General features: G+C 43.5%; 3 protein-coding genes and 3 pseudogenes across 4 annotated transcripts; 1 reads left to right on the forward strand and 5 right to left on the reverse strand.

Moving 5' to 3' along the window:
• Positions 1-293: 293 nt before the first annotated feature.
• Positions 294-1,122, reverse strand: LOC147418030 (mitogen-activated protein kinase kinase kinase 17-like; annotated as a pseudogene).
• A 9,434-nt stretch (positions 1,123-10,556) lies between these two features.
• LOC147418031 (uncharacterized) lies at positions 10,557-12,582 on the reverse strand (annotated as a pseudogene).
• A 4,377-nt stretch (positions 12,583-16,959) lies between these two features.
• On the reverse strand, positions 16,960-17,892 carry LOC147418032 (uncharacterized). The gene has a single exon (XM_086506687.1). The coding sequence runs from the start codon at positions 17,890-17,892 to the stop codon at positions 16,960-16,962; it is 933 nt and encodes a 310-aa protein (XP_086362813.1).
• A 907-nt stretch (positions 17,893-18,799) lies between these two features.
• On the reverse strand, positions 18,800-19,413 carry LOC147418033 (uncharacterized). The gene is made up of 2 exons (XM_086507623.1): positions 19,199-19,413; positions 18,800-19,121 (listed from the first exon to the last, which is right to left on the reverse strand). Exons 1-2 carry the CDS (start codon positions 19,411-19,413, stop codon positions 18,800-18,802), a joined length of 537 nt encoding a protein of 178 aa, XP_086363749.1.
• A 254-nt stretch (positions 19,414-19,667) lies between these two features.
• LOC147418034 (uncharacterized) lies at positions 19,668-20,531 on the reverse strand. The gene is made up of 4 exons (XM_086507064.1): positions 20,497-20,531; positions 20,098-20,406; positions 19,782-20,017; positions 19,668-19,702 (listed from the first exon to the last, which is right to left on the reverse strand). The coding sequence occupies exons 1-4, from the start codon at positions 20,529-20,531 to the stop codon at positions 19,668-19,670; spliced, it is 615 nt and encodes a 204-aa protein (XP_086363190.1).
• A 398-nt stretch (positions 20,532-20,929) lies between these two features.
• On the forward strand, positions 20,930-25,722 carry LOC147418035 (uncharacterized; annotated as a pseudogene). Its single transcript, XR_015187252.1, has 11 exons — positions 20,930-21,007; positions 21,953-21,989; positions 22,080-22,910; positions 22,995-23,100; positions 23,192-23,330; positions 23,403-23,974; positions 24,039-24,168; positions 24,254-24,614; positions 24,711-25,145; positions 25,244-25,374; positions 25,473-25,722. The product of XR_015187252.1 is annotated as an uncharacterized LOC147418035 (transcript).
• The last annotated feature ends 1,967 nt before the right edge of the window (positions 25,723-27,689 follow it).

Genomic DNA, 27,689 nt, shown 5'->3' on the forward strand with positions numbered 1-27,689 from the left:
AACCATAGTGATAGGAAAATGATATGGTCCATGCTTGCAGTTGCAGATGAACCTTGCCACACTTTTTGCAACAACACTCTTCTCGAAAGGAGGGATGACCCTAAGCCCGAGTAACACTGCAAATAGGGTTAAGCTATAGGGTTAAGCTCCATCATGATGGTAGAACAGAAAGGCCTTCTCAGCAGCAACAGGATAGCATCCATCGAACCATCTGGGGGAAAACTTGCGGGATGGGGGAAAAACATGCTGAGGCTGAGAGAGGTGGGGAGGCATAGATAGGGGGCTGGTTAGGGTCAAGTGGAAGGGAGGGGGTAGATAGGGGTGAGGGGGGGCTGGGTAGGGGCGAGAGGGTGATCAAGTAGCTCAGCAGCACTCCACCTGAGCTTTGGGTCTCTCTGTAGAACTTTGCTAAGAAAATCATGACATCTTGCCGAAACACCCTCTGGCAAGGGAGGATTTTCGAATGAGTATCCAATCTTGAAGAGAGCTGCAGCTACCTGAGACATAGCCGACGAGGAATTATGTGAGCACACTCTCCATGGAGGCCTGCCCTGCAGCATTTCAACAACCGTGCCACACATCGGACACACATCCCTGTTCCTGTCCTCTTACAACCTCCGGTGCCATCCAGAGCGGTGTACCCTTAAATTCATGTGTAGGAGCTTCAAAGTCCGCTATCTTCACACCACATGATCCAACTAGGATGTTCTGTCCCTTGATATCGCAGTGCACAATTTGTTGCTCATGAAAATAGGCAAGGCCCTTGACAATTGCACGCGTATAGCATTGCGCGCGCTTTTCATCCAAGCACCCGCCTGATTTCTTGATAAGTTCTGCTATGTTTCTCCCATCCATGTACTCTAGGACAATGTTGCAGGTGCATGTGGTGCCCTCCGAGGCAAAATCTGCCCCCAAAAAGCTCACAATTCGTGGTGAATGCAGGTTTTGGAGTATGGTGAGCTCAATTTCGAGCGCACATTGCTCTGCTGCAGAGCCCACGCTCTGGATTGACTTTACTGCAAAAAAATCTCCATTATCGAGGTTGATGGCAAGCGAGACCTTCCCGAATGAGCCAGAGCCAAGAGGTGAGCGTCGCAGCCAATGTGTGATGGGAGGGGCCATGGAAAGAGAAGGGAAGAAAAACCGAAGTGTAGACAGAGAGAGTGAGAAGGGAAGAGGGCATGTGAGGGCAGAATCTATGTGAAGCAACACACATAGGAAGGGGAGAGAGAGAGAGAGAGAGAGAGAGAGAGAGAGAGAGAGAGAGAGAGAGAGAGAGAGAGAGAGAGAGAGAGAGAGAGAGAGAGAGAGAGAGCCCAATTGAAGACGAACACACAGAAACGAAGGGAGCTCGGAAATGAGAGAACCCACTTACAGAAAAACACACCCACAGATGCTCGCAAATGGTGTGTACATGCAGGAGAAGGAAAGGGGGAGAGGAGGGTTGTGCAAGGGGGCTGGTTAGGGGCGAGAGGGCTTGGGTAGGGGCGAGTGGAAGGTGAGGGGGAGGGGAAAGGGGAAGGGTAGGGGCGAGAGGAAGTGAGGGGGTGGGTAGGGGCGAGGGGAAGTGGGGGACTGGTTAGGGGCGAGAGGGGGTGGGTAGGGGCGAGAGGGAGTGAGGGGGTGGGTAGGGGCGAGGGTGAGTGGGGGACTGGTTAGGGGCGAGAGGGGGTGGGTAGGGGGAGGGCGAGGGGATGAGGGGGAGGGGGTGAGGGTGGAGGGTAGGGCGAGGGCGAGAAGGGGAAGGAAGGGTGAGGGGTGAGGGGGCAAGGGCGAGGGTAGGGCGAGAGGGACTAGGGGCGAGGGGGCAAGGGGGAGGGTAGGGCGAGGAGGTGAGGGGGAGGGTAGGGCGAGGGCGAGGGGAAGAGAGACTAGGGGCGAGGGGGAGGGTGAGGGGGAGGGTAGGTCGAGGGCGAGGGGGGAGGGTGGGTGAGGGACTAGGGCGAGGGGGGGGGGAGGGACTTAGGGCGAGGGCGAGGGTAGTGAGGGGGACTAGGGGAGGGCGAGGGCGAGGGCGAGAGGGGGGAGGGAGGGTGAGGGACTTAGGGCGAGGGGGAGGGACAAGGGCGAGGGGGTGAGGGGGAGGGTAAGGCGAGGGGTAGTGAGGGGGAGAGGGGGATAGGGTAGATAGGTGCAAATAATCAGCACGCAGCTACCATGAGCAATACAGCGATCATGATCTTAGAATTCATCTTGCAGGACGGGCTCTGTGAAGGGAATTTGCTATACACAAAGGAGAGCTTTGTTCTGGTCGGAGAAGCAGACACCAAAGGTGTTGATGTTTGAGAGGGTGTGAACTCCTGTAGAGGAGATTTCTTATTGCTTCTATACTTCTTCATGGGCTCAGGTGGCTCATTGGGCTTAGTTACTGTGGCACCATTTGAAGAGGGTGTACCTTCATGCAAAGAGTGAATAGAGACTCCATAACAAGGCATAGATTTGGTAGCCTCCAACCACTCCAGCAGATCTTCATCTGACCCTTCAAGTGTAGTAGGCTGTTCTTGTTCAGGTTTGGTTTCCATTGACAAAGAAACTTGCTGCACCACGGGATCCATACCACCTTCTAAGAGAATGGGTTGCATCGAGGAGCCAGAAGTATGTATCCACATTGCATCATTTCCCCAATCGTGGAGTGTTTTAGTGTGTCGCAGCCATGGTCTTCCAATAAGCAAGGGAAATCCGCCCTCAACCTGTGGAAGACGAACCACCACAAAATCCAAGTTAAAAGTAAAGTTTTGTACCTGTAGAGGCACATTGTCCACGATGCCCACTGGGTATACTGTTCGTTGATCGGCCAATGTAACCGTGAAGGGAGCATGGCGAGTAGGTTGTAGACCTAGAGCTAACATAGTGAACTCGGGCATCAGGTTGATGCCAGATCCACCATCCACTATCACTCCTGAGAATTGCTGACCTAAAACGGACACTGTCAGGCGAGGGCTTCTATAATCAGTGAGTGGAGCAGCGGGATTAGATATCATATAGGACTCGATCTTTTTTTGCAGATCGGAAACTGCTTCCAAGAAAGCTTCATCAATATCAGAGAGCAGAGATTTGGATTCTTTCATAGCACTGGGGGATTGCTTGTTAACAGCTGCAGGCAGGGTATTCACTGGTGTGAGAATGTGTGGGGGAGCTGAACTTGATGGAATGCTAAGACCGAGAGCGGCTCTCTGGGCCCCGGTGAGGACGCCCGATGGCTCCTCTGCCAACTGCGGCTGCTTATTTTGAGGGGTAACCACATGGGTAGAAGGGGGCGGCTAAGAAACATTGCTAACTGCTATCAAATTGAGCTTGGGAAAGGCAAACTCAGTCTGGCTTTGACTTGGGTTCGAAGCCATGGATGCACAAATTTTAGGGCAATCCTTACTGTAGTGATCCTTCATATCAGGGCAATGACGGCAGGGAGGGGACCCTTCGAGCAGAAGGCATTTGCTTTGGTAATACCCATACTCTCCGCATCTGTAGCATAAAATGGGCCGATTCAAAGGGCGAGTCGAAGGGCGTGGTGGTCCTTGTTCCTGGTGCATTGAGTTGGAGGTGGACGCATAGAAGCTTTGAGGTGATGAGGGAGCATGGGTATGATAAAAGCTCTGAGACGGAAAAGTACTTTGCATACCTTGCATAGGAGGGGTTGTCAGCAAAGGTGGCATATGGTGTGGATGGCCATAGGGAGAAACCATGTTGGATGCAGGTGCTGGCCCTTGCTGAAGAGAAGGACCAAGACTTTGTTGTATTTGTCGCAATCCCTTGAGGTAGTAACAATCCTTGTCCTCATGTCCAGATTTTTCACAGAAGTGGCAGTAAACCCGAAGGGGGAATTCCTATGGAGGGTGCCCTGGAGAGCGGCATGAGCTACACCAAACCGTAGCCTTAGTCTGTCGCTGACACTTGAGCTCTTCTAGCTCGCGCTTAATTTGGTCCAATGCCTCATGATGTGGAGGCTTCTCTTGTTTAAGAGAGAAGGACCTCTCCTCTTGAAGAGCTCGGTTCCTTGCGTAAAGAAGTTAAAGGATCAGCAGGACTTTCCAAAAACACAGAGGGGGTCTCTATGTGAAGGGGGTTTGTGAACAGCTTCCTAGCCCCCTCTATCCTCGTAGTAGTTGCGATGAACTCCTCCAGAGTGGCGTCGGGTCGAAGACTCTCTCGTAGTTTTTGCTGAGAACTTTTGGGAAGCGCCTTCTCTACCCACTTCTTAACCATAAATTCACCTGGTTGCTGGGGAAGCTTGGCAACCAGAGACTTGGTTTTGGTCATAATATCTGCAAAAGTCTCCTCTGGATGGAGCACCATGTTGGCCAACTCATCCAACACCTTCTCCTTGTAGTCACCTGGCCGAAAACCTGCACAGAACTGCTATCTTAAGGCTACCCAAGTTGCAAAATGGTTCTCTGCAAACTGGCTGTACCATTTGTCTGCTAAGACATCCAAGGTGGATGGAAAGAGTACCAAATAAGCATCTTCCCTGTTAAGACCACGACCCCTACAAAGAGATACAAACCTCCTTGCATGGTCGTCAGCATCTTCTGAAGAGAGACCTTTGAATGTAGGGAACTTGATGTTTACCTTAGCCAAAACGCTAGCCAATGGCTCCATAGCCCCTTACTGAGCCTGTTGCTCAGTAGCCTGCTGTAGCAGAATAGGAGAGAGCTTCACTGGAGATGGTGATCTGAAAGATGTGGAACCGGAGGGAGGAATGGATGATGACGTATGTGGAGGTATGGGTGATGAGGTTGATGGACTTCTAACAGGTTCCGAGGGTCATCTTCTGTTGTAGTACTTCAAAGGACTCAGGAGGGCGCTTTGACACTCGACTGACCTCCTTGTATGGGTCATGCAGCGACCACCAAACCAACCAAGCTTTGGGCAAGAAAACCTTGAACTGGTTGAAGACTGGTCTAGACTCTACTAGACGAGGCGAGTGACTAGACCAGGCTAGACCAGGGATGAGGAGGACTAGACGAGGGTCTAGACCATGCAAGTGACTAGACCAGGTTGGACCAGGGACGAGGAGGACTAGACCAGGGTCGAGGGGGTCTAGACCAGAGACGAGGGTAGGTTGGACCAGGGCGAGAGATGACTAGGGCGAGAGAACAGTTGGACCAGGCGAGAGGAGAACAGTGCAAGGCAAGGTAGGTGAACTAGATAGACCCAACTAGCTCCAAGATTTGCACCTCATAGAGTGAGATTTCAGTTGAGGTCCCACCGTGATCGCCAAAATGAGAGCACCTATAGCGCGGATAACATGTTGTGCTCTCTACAGTGGGTGGTCCTCAGTGCAATGTGCGTGACAATCTCACTCAAATGACTGAATCTCCCTCAAACAGATGAACAGAAAGGAAACAATAGACGTCAACAGAGATCGCAAAGACACAACAGCAGACCAGAACATACTCGACTATCTCAAAGACCGATATAGACTCTGGCGTGGCAGCACACTCAGCTCCAGCCCAGGACTCTCAGGTACAGTGGGGGTGTCGAGGCTCATATGTGCCGGGATGGTGCAGACGTGCTCTGTGTAAAGACTCACTGCTCTCGAGAACTATGTTGGACCAAAGGTGAAGAGGATGATCCCGATGACCAACCGCTTCTACTCATATGTAACACCATAAAGGGCCACCAACGGCTCATAAATGTCAGCCATGTGGTGACCTGGCCACGATGTCCACAAGACCACCGTCGGTACCTTGCCACTGCCACGTGTCACTCCCAACCCAGAGGGTCCGTCCAGTGTGAAACAGCCTAGACCAACTGTACTAACTGTGTCCTGTGAAAGTGACACTGTAGCCTGCTACAGAGACCAAAAATCTCTATTCCTAGATTACATAGCTAGCTTTCCTTCCACCTCTCTCTAGAGGTTAGGCAAGTGTTAGATCTTTGAACTAAATGAACTACTATTATGAATCTTAGGTTGGGCATGTGGTGGAGCTTTTCTTCACACCATGTTTCAATAGAGCTTATCTTAGACAAGTGGTGGATCTTTGAACAAAACTCCCCATGTACAAAATACATCTGGTTTAGGGTTGATTCAATAGATCCTAGCTTGGACAAATGGTGGACCTTGACACAATACTCCTCATGTACAACATATATCTGGTTTAGGGGTAATAGATCCTATCTTGGACACATGGTGGAGCTTGCTACTAAAGATAATAGGCTACACAAATGATCTTCTAGTATTTTATTATGCCTACTTTATGCATTTGGTACACCTTGCATCTCTAAAGGTTGGAGAAGTTGTGGCCTTTTGGATTTAGCCACACTTTATTTATGTAGCCTAGCTTGGACAAGCGGTGAACCTTAGCTTCCCTCCATGTTTCAAGGGAGCCTCAATTGGATAAGTGGTTTTTGAAGTTCCAATCGATCCTAGCTTGGACACATTGTGGAGCTTGGGAGCTTGCTTCTATCCCCATGTTCCAATGGAGTTAGCTTGGACAAGTGGTGGACCTTGGAGAAAAACTCTCCATGTACAACATATCATGGTGAACCTTGCAATTATTTAATATACCTATCTTGGAGAAATGGTGGAACCTTGATTACCTCCATACATCAAGCTCAGGTTGCTAAAGCTTGCTTCTCTCCATGTTTTGGTGGAGCCTAACTAGGACAAGTGGTGAAACTTGATTCTCTCCATGTTTTAGAGGAGCCTAACTCGGAAAAGTGGTAGAGCTTGACCTCTCTAAATGTTGCTAAGTATCCTAGATTATTCAAGTGGTGCACATTGAAACGAAACCACCCATGTACAACAAACATCTCATGTTTCAATGGAGCCTAGCTTGGACAAGTGGTAGAGCTCACTCTCTCCATGTTTCAATGGAGAGCCTACCTTGGACAAGTGTTGAACCCCATTGACAACATATCATGGATTTTGAAGTGGTGGAAAGAAGTACTAGCTTGGGTGGTGGACCTTGCTTCTCTCCATGCTTCAATGGAACCTTAGCGTTGGGGAGGAGATGGTAGACCTTGAAGTAAGACCTTGCATGCTATAGCCCCTCATATGTTGTGCATATAGTGGACCTTGAAATTGTGCTATAAGTGCAGCTTGGAGAATTGGTGGACCTTTGATAATCTCCATACATCAACAAGCCAAGTTTGGACAAGTGGTGGACCTACAAACCAAAATATTCACTACAATAGAGTATATGTTGAATATGTGGTGAAATTTGAGATTAAAACACCCATGCTACTAGAGAAGATAAGTTGCAAATGTGATGGAGCATTGTATCAATGTCCCATGCCTAATTTTGACTAGTGATGACTTTGAAACTATCCCCCTAGTCTACAAGAAAACATATATGGAACAAGAGGTTAGGCTACCTTTGTTGCATCAATGCATCCCATGTTACCAAATACTATAGGTTTCGTGGATAGTTATTGGACCTTGTATCAATGCTCAATGTATAGCTCGGACAAGTGGTGGACCTTGAATCTCTCTATTCTTCAAATGGACAATATATTGGAGACATGGTCTGCTATGTTTCTCAAAAAATTTATGTTTTGAAACCTTTTGAGGCCCCATGTAAGAGACACTCTCAATCTTCCATACAATGGCCATCCCAATAGTACTATCATCCTTTGATCTAGTCCTTGTATTTATGCATAATGTTTTCCTTCTTTTGCAGATACAAAGGAGTTAAGTGAGATAAAAATGAGGTATATTTCACGCTATGATTAAAATGAAGATCCTTTTGGGACACCAACTTTTCCTATCCACAAGAATGTACTTTTTATATTAATGGGGTGGCTTTTGAAGTGCGACTTTCATGTATTCAAAGAGCTGATTATTGGCTATTTGTGCATACTGCCCTTAAAAGTGGTGTGGCTATTCACATCAAGGGTTTCCCAATTGGTGAGAAACAATATCATTTATGATTGTCCCTAGCTTCAACAAGTGGTGGAGTTTTTCTTATGCTAACGTTTCAAGGGATCCTAGCTTAGATAAGTGGTTTCCCATGTTTCAATGTTGCCTAGCTTGGACACATAGGGTAGAGGAGCCAATATAGAGACGGTCAAATTGGGAGCTAAAAAAAAGGCTAAAATTGTTGGATGATTTCAAATCTGAGGTGCTAGGTAGGATTGCCATGTGTTGGTGAACATGTGGAGGTAAGATGATGACTTGGCACTACTCATAAGAGGCTTTTTTAAGCTGTTTTTTATTTTCTTTGTAACTAAAATGGGGGTGAGAAGTGAGCCGGACCCGCCCCCCTCAGATGGTTAGTAAATCTCCAAAGCGTGTTTGGGCAGGTACCACTATACGGACTATTGCATTCCTTTAAAAATCCTCACCAACTCCTTTTACGAGCAATTGCTGAACCAATTTCTACACGCTCCTACGAGAAGCAAGAAGCAGCGGCATTCCCTGGTGGAAAACCTGGCGGCATTCAGCAGCGGCATTCCCTGACAGCATTCTCTGCGCCAACTACACCATTGTTACTACCGTTGCACCGCATCCCTTGCACCATCCTGAGCATCACCTTAACCCATCAGGTCATCTACAAGCGGGCTGGATGGGGAGGCTCATTGTCATCGTAAATGGTGGGCCAGAATAGCGAGCGAATCATTATAGATGGCAACAACTGTCAGCTATTACACCCCCCCTCCCCCCGTGCCACCTATGCCCCTTGTAATGCCTCCCTTCAGGTGCATCCCTTAGCATCTCTTAGCTTCACCTTGAGCCATCGAATATGGTGGAAATGCTGCCACAAACACAAGGCACGAAGTTGATGTTGCTCAGAAGGCAATTAGCTTGATGGAGTCTCTTACTGACAATCGCCTCCTTTCAAAAACCTTTCCGGATTGAATTCCTTAGCATCATCTCCCAGGAACATCAAAGGTTTCTCCACTTTGGTCTTCTGCGAGCTTCGCATCTTCTCCAACCAACAACCCACTTTGGGAGTCTCACAATACATTGCAAACGAGGTTACTCACCATCATTGAAGACACTTAAGACTTTTTGTAACACCCAGTGCAGAAAGAAGGTAAAAACACACATCCTCACTTCTCATAAGGCCTTTTCACAGATCCCATGTTGCAATCATGGTGCAAATACGAAGTGCATCAAAGGCTGGATCTTCATCTTCAACCGGGAAGTAGGCCTACAATCCAGGTGCAAATACGCAATGCCCTCCATGACACCCCAAAATCATTCATCGATGAAGCTCGTGTCGGAGACTTCAGCCTCCCTAAACATGTGGATGCATCGAGGGCTACACAATCAGCTTCAATGGGTTTTGGAAGCTCATATGGCTGCATTGCTCCTGGTAACTGAATAGCTCTCACAAATTTGCCCTAATTTTATACATTTTAGTCTCATTTTTGCATAATTTGCACTTGATGAAAATCTAATTTGCACTTCTTTGTGCACACAGAGGCGGATGGTAATCACTGAGCACTCACATAACGGCAAAGAGCACTCGCAAGCATGGTTGTCTGCATATTTAAATGGGTTCATTGATGCACTCAGAAGAGGAAGATGGTGCGGAACTGACATCCATGACATGCCTCTGCAGTACTCTTTCCAGGTGAGGCTTTGCATTCTAGCAGCCTCACTCAGTACTCGTACATGCTAATAGTACATTATACATACAACAGTATGACAACTCAAGCTAAAGCATTGAACAGAGATACATGTCTTGGACATTATGTACATGATTTTTTAATTCATCATAAAAAATAATAAAACAAGAGAGGAAATAAGATGTCGTAACCGTTCTGAATTTCGATGCACTTATATGTGGATAAATTAACCTCCTAAAAGATTACTCAAAATGGAGCTTCTTACATGAGGGGTTGTGTCGTATACAATTCGATTTGTTAATGGGATAAAACAAAAAGTAATTCTCTGCATACATGTGGGACTGAAGGAAGACAAAAAACTGAGCCTGTAATGTTGTATCTATTGATGAGCTTGCCGAAATCTTCTCCGCTCCTCCATACAGCTTGCTTTGCTACAGGAGATAAGACAAAAAGGGTTTCTTGCATACATGGGCGTTGAATCAAGACAAAAATTCAGGCTTTACTGACTTCTTTGCTGATAAGCTTGTCGAAATCTTCCCAGCTTCTCCATACGGTGCTTGCGGGCAAAAGCATGATATGGCATATCTATGTGTAGTGGTCTTAGTTGCAAACCCTCGAGGGAACCTTGCTCCCATAGAATGGAACTCATTCTACCTTGAAATAAGACATGCTGTGCTTCCCATTCTTTCCTTGCATGCTTGGCTTGTTGAGCATCCACCCTTCGTTGTCGTGCTACTTCCTTCTCAGCAAGTGAGTTGAGTCTTTTCTTCTCCTTTTCCAATCTCTTCTCCTCTTTCACTTTGGCAACTTCTTCTTCTTAGCATTCTTTGCTCTCATACTTTCAATGTATTGAGAGGAGGTAAGAATAAGGCTATTGGTGTAGTCTACGAATGCTTCTCGATTTGCTTGTCTGACACACACTTCTCTCATTGGTACCTGTAGTATATCAATAATACGGTTGTGTTCTTCGGAATCCTTTTGTTGTATGGTTAATGATGGAGGTTGATTCTCAACCCCAAACTCTTTCCGAGGTTGCACTTCTAATGTTGGAGGCATATTTTCTTGTCTACTTTGTTGCACTTCTGGTCTTGCTCTGGCTGATAGCTGAGCACCTCCAATAAGTTGGTGAAAGTGTCCCCCCATGAGCTCAGATTGCGGCATATTCTCACCTCCACTTCGATGCACTTCTGGTCTTGTTGTGGCTGATAGTTGAGCACCTTCAATGTGTTGGTGAAAGTGTCCCCCAATGAGCTCCGATTGTGGCATATTCTCACCTCCACTTCGATGCACTTCTGGTCTTGCTCTGGCTGATAGCTGAGCACCTCCAATGTGTTGGTGAAAGTGTCCCCCCATGAGCTCAGATTGCGGCACATTCTCACCTCCACTTCGATGCACTTCTGGTCTTGCTCTAGCTAATAGCTGAGCACCTCCAACGTGTTGGTGAAAGTGTCCCCCCGTGAGCTCAGATTGCATCATATTCTCACCTCCACTTCGATGCGCTTCTGGTCTTTCTCCAGCCGATAGCTGATCACCTCCAATGTGTTGGTGAAAATGTCCACCCATGAGCTCAGATTGCGGCATATTCTTACCTTTGCTTTGATTCCCTTATGGTCTTTCTCCAACTGATAGCTCAACACCTCCAATGTTTTGGTGAAAGTGTCCACCCATGAGCTCAGATGTCTTTGTTGCTATGGTGATATTTGTTGGAATGTCACCAGCTTGTAGTAATTGAGTGAAGCTTAGGGAATTGGCTATCTCCTCTTCCAGAGGCATGGCTGCTCCATCTTCTTCTAGGATTTCATTTGCCATGGAAATTAGGGCAAGAGCCGCGTCTTCTTCAATGGTTCCTTGCATGGGTGTGCTAGGAACTTGAGATAAGTCATCATCCATTTCTATTGTTACCTCTTGCGTAATGTTAATGTGATTACACGGCATTCCGTCAAACTTTACTGCTGATGCATTAAGTGGCCATATACCTGTTGCACAGAACCCAGCCATGATGTTGGCCGGGGTTAAGGATGAGTTTAGAGCTTTCGAGACAATCGAGGCCAACTCTGACTTGCTGGCATGAGATGAGGCTGTCCTATGCTGCCAAATAGCTCTCTCCTTGCGGAAGTGAACCTTCAATGATTTGAAAACAGAAACATCTAGGGGCTGCAACTTATGGGAGGTATGTGCTGGTAATGTTATGGTATCTATGCCTGCTTCGTGTGCTTTGGCCACAACCTCCAAGGAGACATGACTCCCATGTCCATCAAGAATGAGTAGATGTCTATTTTGTTTACCGATTTGTTGAGAGATAGCATCGTCAAAATGTTGAAGCCAAGCTTGGAAGAGTTCTCCTGTCATCCATGCCTTCCTTTGAACGGCCATTGCTGCCCCATCTTCACAGTGTTGAATGTAATTTCCATTAATCCGACTGCCCTTAAATATGTAATATCCTGGAATAGCACTCCTGGCTGCATTGACACAACATAAAACTGTCATCCACTCACGAGAATCGCAAGTGATTCCATAAACAGATTTGGTCCCTTTTCTTGCAAGTATCTTCATTTCTTTGTCTCTAGAACCTTGAAATCCGGTCTCATCTGCATTCCAAATATGTGAGGGAGGATAGTGATTTTGATTATACAACTCTTGAAGGTTGTCATGCAATGTTTTGACTATCTCCGGTTGAAATCTGGTTGCTCTTGACTGATCCAAGCTTTCAGAGACTCGAAAGACCAACTTTGGGTGTCTTCTTCTGAATCCTTCCCACCAACTTCTTCCAGGAATGCCGTTTGTAAACAATGTTTCCCTGGTTTGGCAAATCTCCGCTACTTTTAGCTTCACATCCATGATTGAGACTCCATGCCCGGAATAACACTTCAAAAAGATCCACTGTAGTAATGCTTCCTCCTCTTCCATGGAGAGTATTGTCGATGGTCCTTTCTTCTTTTTCTGCGTCCTGCCCTCTTCCCAATTGGATATGGCAGCTCTGCTTATGCCGAATTGCATTGAGCATTTGTGTAAGGAGAGCCCATTTTCACGTGCTTGAAGAGCGTTTGCCATATCGTGTGTTGTCCATGTTAGGTTGGGACGATTCTTTGGCTTCTTGGGCGTCATTCGCATGTCTTCACTTGCTTCCTGGGCTTGTAGGGTGGGGATGGAAATGTTTGGAGTAGTGGCTTTTGGGAAAGCCGCTTTGGCTTGGCGTGCAAGAGGAGGACTTCTTTTTGCTATTTTGTTGGGTCTTTTTCCACTGTTTTTATCAATCTGCCTAGTCGATGAAAAAACATTGTTGGGCTGATTTGCTGAAGTGTTTTGCCTGCTAGCCCTTGTGCTTCTTCCGTTGCTTTTTGCCATAGCTAACCTACGGATAAAAGAAGTGGTTTGAACTTTGAAAAAAGACGTTGGCAGGCACTAACAAGATTTAAAGAAGAAAGAGGACTTACCCTGTCCAAGAAAATGACTAATCTTTTTTGTCTTGAAGAAGATGTGAATATTCCTTCATGGAGAACTTCCTCTTTGGGGCAGGTGGAGCGATTGCTTCGGGACTTGGACTCCTCTTTTGGGGTTGTGAGGTAGAATCAACAAGCTTCGGACTAATGAAAGGAGGCTTCTTCCTTGGAATCTTGCATGTAAAGGCAGGCATCACATGAACTTTTCCACAGCAGCAAACACGTCCACCATTCCTATGTAGAAGAAGTGATGTACATAATAGCTCAGCAAGTTGGGGATGCCTTTCTGTCAAGCAAGCCTTACATTCGCAAGGAGCTACACCAGCCATAGGAAATGGTTTGCATATCTTTGGTCAATCTAATGTAAAGAAAGAGGCTTCTGACTCTTTTGCTTCAAGTAGAGGCAGTTGAACACCTTTTTTTCTCTGGATTCATGTTATTCCACCTTAGTTTTTGTGGATTCATGCTGATTCACGGTAAGTGTAGACATATGAGAAGTTGCAAAAGGTTGTGTAGACTCAGAGAGCATAAAAAATTTGACAAGTATCCTGTTATTTATACCTGCTACTACTGATTTGGCGTGAGAAATCTGGAGATTGGATTGAACCCTCTGCTTTGTGTTTGTTGGCTAAATGTTGTATTGAATCGTCTGTTGCTGGTAGTGACTGGCTGAACTTGTGTTCTGTGTTTCATGAAAAGTTGGAGGCCTTGAAAGAAATGGGGCGTCACATTTGATAATGAGAATTTGTTTAGTTAATGAGCTGATCGTGTTTGCTTTCATAAATGTTCTGAACTGAGAGGAGAGTGACGTGTGTACGAGTACTGAGCATCTCTCTCTCTTTTTGTGTGCAGGTGGAGAGCCGATTATGAGACGTGCGAGTGGGAAGACTCAACAATTTTCCACGTTGATTTGTTTTACTACTATTGGAACATACTCATATTATTTTAACGGTATTAATGTCTCTAAAAAGTGTCTCTCTTTTGGGGCCCGGCCACCTTCTGGCTCCTCTACCCTAGTGGAGCTTTCTTCTATACCATGTTTCAATAGAGTTAGCTTGGACAAATGGTGGAGCTTGGAGCAGAACTCTCCATCTAGAAAGTTAGAATCTATCATAAACCAATTAAGACTCTTTTGGAGCCTAGAAGTGGTGGACCTTCAAAAATTTATGATTGAGTTAGATATTCGCTTAGACAAGTGATAAGCCTTCAAATCAACACTTGAGTTTCATACTTAGATCATTTATTTGTACAAATGGAAGCTAATATCCAAAGGCCCTGTAGGCTAACAAATTAGACACCTAATTATAGCCTAACTTGGATGATTAGTGACTTCTTCTTCTCACTATGTTTGGGTAGGTTCACCACCTACCCAAACCCTAGTCCATTGATGCTTGAAGAGAAGCAAGGTCCACCACTTGTCCAAGCTATGCTTCCTTAAAACACATAGAGAGTAAATTCGATAACTTCTTGATGTTTTTGTCATCATTGTTTAATGAATCCTAGCTTAGATTATTTGTGAATCTTGAGACTAAATCCCCATTATATAATTGAGAATAGGGTCATGGACCTTATATTAATGTCCCATGCTTAGGTTGAACAAGTGGTGGACCTTAATTCTATAAATGCTAAGATTGAGTGGACATTAGTCAAAATCTTGTGTTACAGGAAATCAAGAGTTAAACTTTATTTGATCACTTGCACAAGTGGTTATGAGTTTCTCTTTCCTTATCCAAATGGATCTTATATTGGAAAAGTGGTAGACTTGATACCTAAGCACCCATTCTACAATAGAGAATTGGTTAAGAACTTATGCACTTCGAGCATACCTTTGACAAGTAGTACTTACTAATTGACTTAGATGTAGTTGAAGTTTATGATATTGAGACTAAGAGAGAGTGCAACATAAAAAAGGTTAGGTTTTCAATTTGACTTTCTTTATGGCAATGAGTATACTGGTAGATGGATTTTTCCATCGAATATTACCATATGATATACAATATAAAACTCGCGTCTATTGTTTCATCAACATTACATGTTCTTGTTTTTTAATTTTAGATTCATTACAGGAAAATGGATTGGCTATATGCATGAACAATTTGAAGGGAACTATTGAACTACCCAAACAACCTCATCCAAGACCTTTTCCAAGGCTTCAACCACCTCCTTAGCACCTACCACTTGCTATCAACAAGGACATCAAAAGAGTACTTATCTTGGATCTAGAGGGATTGCTTCTCAAGACAATTGAAACAAAACATGGAGATTCTATGCCAACTTGGCTCATCAAGGATAAAGATGAAGTTTTTCATGTGGTGCAACCAATTTTAGAGATTTTTTTGAAATTTTGTAGTGAATACTTTGAGCTATGGATATGGAGTTGCTAAAACTTAACAAGAGTGCAACATATCATACAAAAATGCTTCATTAAGCATTATTTTAAGTTCAAGATGCTTATGAGTAACAAGAATTGCAAGAATCCAAACATCATGCTAGGATTTAGAAGGGTTTATCACAAAAAATTGAGTCATATTTGGAAGATGTTTGAGGATTTGGATACAAAAACTATCCTAGTTTTTTATGACACTCCATACAGGGTGATATGGAACATGCGGGGGACATCTTATTTTTCCAAAGATGTGGAGGCAAACATCTAGGCAACTTCAAAGCTTCTTGCAAGAAACAATGATGCCATGGTTGGTAGGATGGTTGTTTGCAAGAGACAAGAGAGAATATACATACAACACAATTGTGAATTAGACTATGATTCTGAGACAAATTATGTCCTTGGTGTGTATTTGTCGATGCAAAAGCATTGATTAACAATAATCCACAATATGTCTCATTCATTTTTGTAATGGGTATCTTCCAGTATTCATATAATTACATGATATAAATTTTATCTTGAAGAAATGATGTGTCAATTTGATGAGTGCATCCATGGAGCGAGCCAAGAGCAGTGAGCCTCGAGCAAAAATGAGAAATTAGTTGAGCAGATAGAAGCGAGCACAAAGTAGCTTGAGACAACCCCACTGTAGTAAAATCAAGCCCCATGTATTTAGGGTTTAATACTTCTATGACAAACACTCCAGTGCACATAGAGAAAGACGATCCTAAAATCGAGAGAGAGAGAGAGAGAGAGAGAGAGAGAGAGAGAGAGAGAGAGAGAGAGAGAGAGAGAGAGAGAGGAAAATTTTTATAGACCTTCATGAATGTTAATACTCCCTAAGCAAAAATTGGTAGGGCAATGGAAAAATTGCATGCACCATGATTTCTTTTAAATCATGGGAAAAAATTATAGGGAGGAAAATTTGTAGAGAGCTTGTGTGTGTGTGTGTGTGTGTGTGTGCGTGCGCGCGTGTATGTGTGTGTGTGTGTGTGTGTGTGTGTGTGTGTGTGTGTGTGTGAGAGAGAGAGAGAGAGAGAGAGAGAGAGAGAGAGAGAGAGAGAGAGAGAGAGAGCGGATTTGAGATGTACTACCTTTGCAAAAGGCCCAAATGATCTATGAGAGAAAAACATACATTAATCATACCTATGATATAATTATTTGAAACACGAATGAAACAAAAGAAACAACCTGAAAAGATTATGAGTGGTGGGTACAAAATGAGATAGTGACAAGCTAGAGGGGGTTTGAAGTGTGTGTGTGTGTGTGAGAGTGATAGAGAGCATGCCATTCAAAGTTGACCATTGGAAAGCAATGGAGATTGCAATATAGACAAGAGAGAGTGCCATGGTAGAGTTGCAAAGTTTGCAAAACTCTTTGAATATGTTATGGATGAAATCTATCATATTCTTGAAGGAATAACCTAGAAAAAAAAATGCTTTAGTACCTACCTCTTACAAAAAGTTTATGCTGATTCATTTCAAAAATTAGGTGCTGAGTGGGTTACAAAATGCACTAAGTAGGAGGAACTAAATAACTGCAGTGATCTATAGACTATAGGTTTTGCTATCTTGTCTACCCTTCCAAAAACAAAATAAGACATCACCCAGGCTATAGCCCTTATAGCTGATTAGGTTGGATTCTGACTGCCTTTGTTAGCATATCCTTAAGAATGGCCTTTGGAATTCGTGCTTGATGGATATGCATGTTGTTGTTGACATCTTGTCCAAGTACAATCAAGTACACAAAATAAAGATGCTTGCAAGCAAGAAAGGATGCTTTTTTTGCCAACCTGCCTTGAAAATCAATGCACGAACAAGATGGGACATTCTGAATTATAACTTCTATGCATGATGTAGAGGCTCTATTGTGACCTGTCAGTACTTCTATGGTAAAAATCTCTTTCTCTCCTTCCACTTCTACGCGGCTTCCAGTCAATTTTGTTGACATTTCTAATGCTGCATTAACTTGAGCATAGGCAGCCTTCGATACCCCTGGTCGATAGGGATAATTTTGATCTTCATTTTTGTTGGTATGGGGCTCTCTCTGATGCACTTCTTTGGGGATCAATGATTCCGTTGACACTCCAATCTCAAATCCTGCCTTCACAAGTGCACAAGCTTCTTGGATGTTGAGTTTGGTGCCCTTTGCAATAGGCCAAACATGCGGAGCGCATTCTGGTGGGTGTATGATGCTTGTGACCATTCTCCATGTATGCCTCACATCTGTGTTGCAAAAGTAGCAAAACTTTTGCTTCCGCCAAGAAGATAATTGACAGTCACTCCAAAAACATGGAGCTGGGTCTCTCGGTCTCTGCCTTAATCCACACTTCTTACCAGCTGTCCAATGGTTACACTCCACTCTACTTGATGTTGGTATCCTGCGAATAGCCCACTTTGTGTCATGGACATTTTGCTCTAGAGCTTGCAACAATTCACTGCATGGTTGCTCATGTGTTGCATTTGACGTCTTATCTTGCGTGACATAATTATACTCAGGCCTGTGGCTACAAATGCTTGTATCCATATCCATTAATGGTCGCTTGGCACGCATTGTCCTCTTCTCACCCTTGAAATTAACTCTGTTATTGAACATTGGAGTACCCATGGAAGCATCATCCACTGCCCTAGAGGTGGTTGCTGGTGATGGACTAGTCTGCATCCTTGACATGGCTCTGTCAACTAAAATTTCCAATGTTGGCCCCCCTCCAATATATTTACCATCCAAGAAGGCTAGACGTCGGGCACACTAAAGATAGGCATTAATAAGATCAGTGACACATGCATCATAAAGACTAATTTTTGCTTGTACCCCTCTCCAGCCAACCAACTTGCATGTTTGCTCTCAGAGAGGTTGGTCCTTGGAATCAATGCATTCATTATGGGCTCCCCATCCTTGACCATCATATGTCCCCAATGGCTAACCCTGAAATGCCACCAACTCAACCAACTATCTAGCTTTGGTATGTTTTTATCTGTTGTCTTGCCTGTTGCCCACCAGCTCCTAATCCTACGAAATTGCTCGAGTGCCGCATCTGTTGTTTCAGACAATCTCCACTTCTCACACATCTCTTTATGCTTTAATTGGTACTGGGAGTGGATATACCTCTGTGTGTGCACCCTCAAATTATCCTCCGAGTGCCATAGACAAGACCTTTCCCTACCCACCATTTCCTTCTTGTCCCCGAAAACATATCTCACTGCATTCCAATTTGCTCCTGCCTCATCTGACATGAATCCTTAAAAATTGGTTGGCCTATCTGTGTGCTCAATCATAACCTGGTTCATAGATTCCCAAAACATTATTTGTGCTTCCTCATCCTCTTCTTTGAACTCGCATGTGGCAATAGTTAGAAGCTCTCCAATCCTAATAACATTACAAAGCCATGAACCAAGGTATACAATAGTTTACACAATTAGTATCCACATCCACTTATTTATTTTTTAATACTATTTGTTACTTACGTGTGATCATAAACATGTGCTCCCATTGTGTGCCAGCCTCCTTCTATTTGATGGACATGGTCAAAACAAACCCATGATAATCGGAGGTCTTCATGTCCATCTCTATCCATCCTTCTGACCACATCTACTCCTGAACCTGGGCCAGTAGTAGACATCTTGAATATGAAGGACCGCTCTTGTGATGTTGATGCTTGCAACGGAAATCGAGAGCCATGGAAGAACTGAAAGTGGCACTTTCTCTTTAGTTCAAGAATTGCATCATATCCATCACCCATTGGTCGAGTGGTCCTTCTACACTGCATCACCATTTGCTTTACCCTACAACATACATAGTCATGGGTGAACCAATTTTTCAAGAATACAAGTGTTTTGGTGCTTATAAGTTGAAAACTTACTTCTTCATGTTGACAAGGGTAAGCAATTCTTGGGACATCTCATGGACCTCCTTCTCACTTATAAAATCCCCACTTGTAATATTGTCATCTGTGAAGGCCTTGAGCACCATCTCTCTAGCCAATATCATTTGTACCTTCCTAGGGCCTGCTCTATTGTCCATTCTCACTGCCTTAGCTACTAAGGCTTTTATGTTCCGAATTGATGCTCTAGACATTCCCTTAGGGACGATGTGTTTGTGCTTGCCATGGTGCATAAATAGCCTCCTATGGCAAGAATCCCTAAGCATAAAGTAGTAAACTGTTGCTAGACAATCTTTCACACACATGGGAACATGCTTGTAAAAAAAGGATTCCAAATTTCCATAGCTCCCCATGGCTAGGCAGCCATTCTTTGGGAGCTTGGACAACTGACCATTCCAATGTTGCTTGTTAGTTTGATTAGTTCTGCTCCTAAATGAGCATCGCTCATTCATACATTGGAAAACCCCTCCACAAAAACTCTTCCTAAGGACAAAAGATTTTTGAGTTCTTGTCTGAGTTTGTGGTTTTGCCCACAAATTTCCCTCATACTTTTGCTCCATACCCTCCATTGCCTTCCCCTCAATCATTTCATAGATGCATAATTCTTGGTAGGTTTTTGGTAGATCTTTGACCTTGCCCTTGTATTCACACTCTTGCATAATAGTGTGAAGCACATCATTGGGAGGGAGTGTACGGCTGATCTGGAATGCAGAAACTGTTGTCTCAAAATTTAGAGTTTCTTCATCTAGCTTATCAAATTCAACATGATCTTCATTTTCCTCATCATCATCAATTTGTCTGCAAGAGAGCAAAAAAAATAGTGAAGAATTGTTCAAATTCAAACCTTCCAAAATGATCTTGGACTTACATGCACTTACATTGGTGCAGGTGATGGACCAATTGGAGATGACTCAGGGGTCTGAAAGATGTCTTCTAGTCTTGCAGTGTAATTTTTAGATAATGATTCCTCCAAGATGAAGTATGCCTCCATATAAACCCCCGCATAGGTGGGAAGAGGTGCCAAAACATTAAACTCTTGTCCCTCCTGAACAAGAGCCTCGACAATGACCCTAGTTGTACCACACAACTTCTCTTGCAGGAGCTTGACGGGAAGGAGGCATTTTCCATGGATGAATGGAATGTTGATGGACTGTTCGGACACAGATTGCAAGAAAATTTTAGCTTCCCTGCATAAAAGAGAACTTTCAATCAGATCAACACCATATCCATAGTTAATAATTTTGAGTAAATTGAACACGTGTCAAGTCAATCTGTACCAACAACTCTGTAAAGTTAACAATTTCACATTCATTCAAAAACACTACTGTCTCAATCCGAGTTTTTTTTAAAAATGAAATTCTGACAAATGCTTAAAAAATGTTAATCTTAAGAAATGTTTTAAAAAACGTTAATCTAGCGAAATGGTTGTAAAAGTTAATAATTTCACAGACATTCGAAATCACTACTATCAATCCCAGTTTTTTTTTTAAAATGAAATTCTGAGAAATGTTTAAAAAATGTTAATCTTGAGACATGTTTAAGAATACGTTAATCTGGAGAAACGGTTGAAGAAAGTTAGTTTGGTTTTTTAATTATATTATAACTTTTCAAAACATTTTTATTGCCCTTCAAATGTTCAACTTTTGAAATGCACACTGCTTATTCTTAATCGTTCATATTGTTTGCCTGGTTTCCATCCTTTGCAACGCCATGAGGAAGGCAAGGCTCTTGCAAACGTCGCCACTGGCCAAATACTTCCACCCCTTAAGCCCCAAGAAAACAGCAAAGGTAAGCTTAACCTTTTGATTTAAGGACCATCTTTCTCAAATCTTTAAGCACGCTGAGCGCGCTTAAAGATCTGAGAAAAGAGAAGGTGAATTTGACAACAAATGAGAGCATTTGAGTTGAGCGTAGGTGTGAGAGGAATGGAAGATTCCTGTTGCTGTGTGTATTGAGCTGTTGTTGTGTGTATTGAGCAGGTGGTAGCACTGTTGAAGCTTGCATCACTACTAGTTCGTGGTAGCAACAGAGCTCAGAGAGAGAGAGAGAGAGAGAGAGAGAGAGAGAGAGAGAGAGAGAGAGAGAGAGAGCTCCTATGAGAGACACTGTGTATAGTAAAGCTCCCTTAACACCTCAAACAGCGTGAGATGCAGGGTATGAGTTGTCGATGGAGAACTGGAGAGCAAAGCCAGGAGGGGTCAGCGTGACTGAGAATGGAGAACACACACACACACACACACACACACACAAAGTCACTTACATGTTTGCAGAAAGAACAGATAGATTCTTCACATAAAGCTCCAGGAGAATGGAGAAGAGCAAAATGATAAGTGGTAGTATAGAGGTAGTGCGAGATTTGTAAAGTGATAAATGTGCCAGCTGTAATGATTTCAACTCGCCATAATGACTCTAGCACACCACAACTACCCATAATTTAGTAAATGGATGGAGCAAGATTCGTGGTGATAAATGTGTCGACCGTAATGATTTTAACTTGCCATAATGACTCTAACGCAACACAACTACCCATAATTTAGTTAATGGCTGATGTTGTCCTTTCCAATGTGTCCGATTCAGTCATTCATATGGCTTTTAACTAGATTTCATATAATCGAGAATTTTCATTCTTTCAAAGTGTTTATGCACTTCACAAGATCGAATTGTGAGGATGGTAAGTGTGAGGCAGATATTATGAGTATGGTAACTATGCCTAAGAGAAGGAAAATTGTGCAGGGTGCAGGGGATTCTGGAGCAACATACAAGAGAAGAGGTAGACCATCAAAGCATGACAACTTCAATAGGTCAATTGCAAGAGCAGGTAATCAAGAGCATTCTCAAGTAAGTCAAAAGGATGCTAAAGATGTTGAGGAAAATGGTGGTGCTGAGGAGTTGGTTGACAGTATTGTTCATGACTTGGAGCAAGAAAACGTTGAGAAGGTAGTGGATCAAGTTGCTATTGAGAGAGAGGAGCAGGGAGCTGATACTCAGAGAACTCAGGAAGATGATCAGAGTGAGGAGGTGGTAGTTGAGAAACATGACCAGGTGACTAAGGGGCAACGTGATGATGAGGTGACTGAGGGGCAACATGATGAGGAGGAGGGCCAACATGATGATGAGGTGACTGCGGGGCAAGATGATGAGGAGGAGGGGCAACATGATGATGAGGTGACTGAGGGGAAACATGATGATGAGGTGACTGAGGGGCAACAAGATGATGAGGTGACAGAAGGCCAGAATATCTCCAATCTTGCAGGAGGGAGAAGAAACAAAGTAGAGGTGTTTGGTAAGATCCTTGAGATCTCTACACCACAGGCATTCCTTGAAAGAATCAGAGTCACATTTTCTGGACCACCCCCTAGGATCCCATTATGCAGGTTACTATCTAGTGAAGCCATCAGAAAAGTAAGCCCTTCCACCGAAAGATCACTCACAAGAAGTTTTTTTAAGATGGGAGGATATCTTGAGAGCAAGGGAGCCTTTACTGTCTCCATTATTGATCTAGAGGGGGAGGAGACACCAATCACTCGAGAAAGGATAGATTCTTGGGATGACTGCTGGAAAACAATTAATGAAAGATTTGAGAGGTCCCTTGATTTAGAGACAGAGTGGGGACCCTACTTGAAAGGAAAGATGGTCCATGTCCTGGATGGCAACAATCGTCTGCATGCATGGATGGAATGCATTAGACAAGGTATTCTTTAACTTAATCTCCTTTAAGAACTTTTGTTGTGTTGATTGCACTATTTTAATATAATTGTACAATTATGCAATACAGGGTTTGAGAACGACCTGTCTAGACATTGCTCTGTGGTCTGCCACTTTTTGCAGTTTGCAAAGACTGATGTGGGGGAATTAATGTTTTTCTTGGCAAGATTGAACAAGTAAGATGATGTTGGGCATCTACTATTCTCCATGAAAATTTTAATTGTTGTCTTGGAGTTATTGATATTCTTTTTTGTTTTAATGCTACAGGATGAACGATTATGCATATGTGCCAACCACATTTGGAGATAGGTTGTTCCAATTGAGAAGGCTAGGAGAGGCAGACAAGACTACTCTCTTGGATGGTTTGTCTATTGAAGACAGAGCATGGGTGGAGAAAGAAATGCAGGTTGTTTCATCTCGGGGGAAAAGGAGTTGGTTTACACTCCCTGTGCAAATAATGACATGGTTGCTCTTTAAGGATGAGATGGAATAGAAGATTGAAGAGTTGGCTAAGGGAATGGATGAAACTGGTAGGGCCAAGGTGATAAAGAAGATGGAGATTACCTATAGGGGAAAGACCTCCAAGTATGCAAGGATTGCAGATCCTGCAAATGGAGAGAAGTTTTGGTGTGCTACTTTGTCCTTGCCTTGGCATGAACCGAGTGCGCATATTGCGACTGAAGAGAAACTCAACATGATTGGAAATGCTTGCATAACAGATGTGGATAAGGCACACATTGTGAAATTGTTAGATAGCTCACAAGTATCAATTCGATCCTTGGAGTGCCTTCCCAATGACAAAGCTAAAGTTAGGGACTGGCTCCACATGTATTGCTTTTGGTTGCAAGTCAATCAATATGGTTTAGGTCTATTACTAGACATTCAAAATGCTGATCGAGTAAGGCTGCCATTGGAACATCGATTCAGCAACTTTGTCATGCTTTGCCAAAGAAAGTACTTCAATAGAGCATTTCGCGTTGTGGAAGGTGGCATTAAGTCGACCAATGCCATGAATGAGCAACCCGGATTACACAATGCAACCGTCGAGTTGTTTATAGGTTTGTTAATTTGTATGGTTCAATTTTTTAGTCCTCATTAAACTAGTACTCAGTAGTTGGTGTGTGTTTAGATGGCTACTCAAGGAGAGTGCACAACACATGCTTGATGAGATGCCCCCCTTGGCAAGTGTATGGACATATGTAGATAACCCTACGTTCATGTATTCCGATGTGAAGCTTGGAAGGGTAAGCGATGCATTACATTGCATTTTTTATGTTAACTCTTAACGCATAGGGAGATTATGCTAAATAATAGTTGTTGATTGTGCAGTCCTTGTCCACCATAGAGAAAGCCAAGTGTCCGTGGTGGCTAGACATGGTTAAGAACCATGTTCCGGATGAGGAGTTGGAATTATTTCAGCAACATAAAGCAGCCCTTCAACTTACAACTACTACGAATAGTGTCCTGGAAGAGGAGACGACGACAACTTCTCAAGTAGTAGCATCCACTGCATCAACATCATTTCGTAAGACACTTCCTATAAATCTTGGTAGCGAAGTCGTACATAGGGCATTACAAGCAAACAAGGCTATAGAGGATGGCAAGATGCAAGGGCAACATCAAAGCGCAAGTAGCAGTGGAGGGCTAAGAGAAAATGATGACATAATCAATGAAACATTGGAACCTACAGGTAGTGTTGATGCCTTTGCTTTGTCTATCTAATATGATCCATGGAGTGTTGTGATTGTTGATACATTTTCTTAAATCTAAAAGCTTTGATTTGTAGGCACTATTTACGTTTTCAACATTTCTGTTGAAGAGATTGTTCATATTATTGAATATCCCCAACAAGCAGAGCAAATGGGGCTTGAGGTGTTAGAGGCCTTCAATGTAGTTTGTAGCCAAGGCACTGTGAAGGGCACTCAGCTAGACTTGTGCATAGACCTCATATTTGCAGATTTTCCATCTAACGTGGCTGTCGAGGGATGCTTTTGCAATAAAGTTCCGTTTGGAACAAGATAGTGGATAACCTGTATGACACCACATTTCAGCTTGCAGACTCATGCTTGAGTGATAGGGGTTTTTTGTTTGTTTGTACACCATGGAGGAAGGGGTGAAAGTCGAGCAAGCTGGCAAGCAAAAAGGGTTTAAGATATATCATCGTCAGGTTGTGAGATGCACACCACCTATTGGAAAGAGGTTGGGACCCATTGTCACACAGGTACAAGTAATTGATTCTTGATTTAATGTGCAATAGAATTTAGTGTGGCATCCTATTCTTTAATGACATGTATGACATAAAGCTTTCTATTTGAATAGGTGAATTGCTTGATCTTGTCTGCTTTTGTTCGTTGTTCGACAACTTGTGTGTATCGTATACATCATGATCAGTTGCCAGAATTGAAACTTGGTGGTGACCTTCAATTTGGACAGGACCTTATCTTCGATATGTGAGTTGACTCTATCATTTACTTGTTTATATGCCTAATCCATCATTTATATATATATATATGCCATTAAAGTAAGTAAAATGTGTATTCAATGTCAGAGTACCTGAAGCAGATTTAGTAAAGAGGAAAGGAAAGCCATGGAGGGGTGGTTGTCAAAGAGGTAAAAAGCTTGTGAAGTACATAATCGCACTTTTTAGCCGTCCACAGGATGTAGTCCTTGACATATTTGCTAGCACGGGTACACTTGGCTTGGCAGCTGGCTTCATGGATAGACATGTCATTATGTTTGAGAGGGATGAGCGCATATATGATCGCTTGTTGAAGCCATTTGGAGTCAAGGTATGTTAGGAATAGGTTTGTTGAAAATTATAAGTTGATTGACAAGAGGGTATGTATTAAGCAATTGTGTATTTTTTTGCAGATGGATTGATTTTAAAGGGTCGCAATGTAGTTGAAGATTGGATCCAGCCAAGCTTCACATTTTCTTTTTGCTATTCTCTTAGATGATTGTGCTCAAACTTAGACTCACTGGCAGTGTTGTAGATTTCTTCAAAACTACCTTTCTTTTATGGTTGTATAAGAACGTTCGAATATGGTACTCGTGTGTTTGATGGTTGTATAAGAACACTCGAATATGGTACTCGTGTGTTTGATGGGGCTGTTTTTTTGGGATATAAACGCTAATTCTTTAGGCTGATTTGGGGCTAATCTGGGGCTGTTTTTTTGGGCTAAAATCGCTAATTTTGTAGGCTGATTTGGTGGCGGATTTGGGGCTGTTTTTTGGGGCTAAAAACGCTAATTCTTTAGGTTGATTTGGTGGTGGATTTGGGGCTGTTTTTTGGGCTAAAAACGCTAATTCTTTAGGCTGATTTGGTGGCTGATTTGGGGCTGATCTTGTCTGGGATGTCGTCTCATGGAGTGCATTGACTACGGATATGCCCAACATAAGCGAAAAAGGCGAGGAAGCTTAGGGCTGTTTTGAGCATATGCAATGCAAGGACGCCTCTCCAAATGCGATCACCTAATCTTGCATCTTCACGGCATATGCCATTACGCAAGACACTAATATGGGCAAAATAGTTCAGATGATATTGTTAGTCAAGGGCTATTGAAAAACGATGTCTTTCTTGGAATTGCCTTGGTCGACGTGTATGCCAAATGTGCTCTATCTCAGCAAGCATAGAAGGTGGTCGAGGAGTTGCTTGTCAGGGATGTCGTCTGATGGAGTGCACTGATTGCGGGATATGCCCAACACGAAAAAGGCCAAAAAGCTTTAGGGCTGTTTTTAACATATGCAATGCGAGGACTTCTCATGGAATGCACTGATTGCGTGATATTCTCAACACAGGAAAGGCCAAGAATAGGAGCTAAAAACGCTGATTTTCTGGGCTGATTTGATGGATCATTTAGAGGCTAAAAACGCTAAGTTTTAGGGCTGATTTGGTGGTTGATTAGGGACTGATCTTGTCTGGATGTCGTCTCATGGAGTGCATTGACTGCGGGATATGCCCAACACGAGAGGGAAAGGCGAGGAAGCTTAGGACTGTTTTCAACATATGCAATGCAAGGACGTCTCTCCAAATGCGATCGTCTACGCTTGCATCTTCAAGACATGTGGCATTATGCAAGAGGCTAATATGGGTGAAAGAATTTCGATCATATTGTTAAGCAAACATTTCTGGAAAAAGATGTCGTGCTTGGCATTGCCTTGGTCAACATGTAAGCGAAACGTGCTCCACCTCAGCAAGCACCAAAGGTGGTCGAGGAGTTGCTTGTCAGGTATGTCATCTCATATAGTGCACTAATTGCGAGATATGCCCAACACGGGAAAGTCCAAAATAGGGAGCTAAAAATTGCTGTAATTTTGGGCTGTTTTGATGGCGGATTTGGGGCTGATCTGGGGCTGTTTTTTTGGGCTAAAAACGCTAATTTTTTAGGTTGATTTGGTAGTTGATTTGGGGCTGAGCTGGGGCTGTTTTCTTGGTCTAAAAACGCTAATTTTCTAGGCTGATTCGATGGCGGATTTGGGGCTGATCTGGGGCTGTTTTTTTGGGCTAAAAATGCTAATTCTTTACGCTGATTTGGTGGCTGATCTTGTCTGGGATGTCGTCTCATGGAGTGCATTGACTACGCATATGCGAAAAAGGCGAGGAAGCTTAGGGCTGTTTTGAGCATATGCAATGCAAGGACGCCTCTCCAAATGCGATCACCTAATCTTGTATCTTCACGGCCGCTATGCCATTACGCAAGACACTAATATGGGCAAAATAGTTCAGATGATATTGTTAGTCAAGGGCTATTGAAAAACGATGTCT

Source organism: Adiantum capillus-veneris, chromosome 30 (genome assembly GCF_014529385.1).
Source record: "Adiantum capillus-veneris isolate H3 chromosome 30, ASM1452938v2, whole genome shotgun sequence".
NCBI classification, from domain to species: Eukaryota; Viridiplantae; Streptophyta; class Polypodiopsida; order Polypodiales; family Pteridaceae; genus Adiantum; species Adiantum capillus-veneris.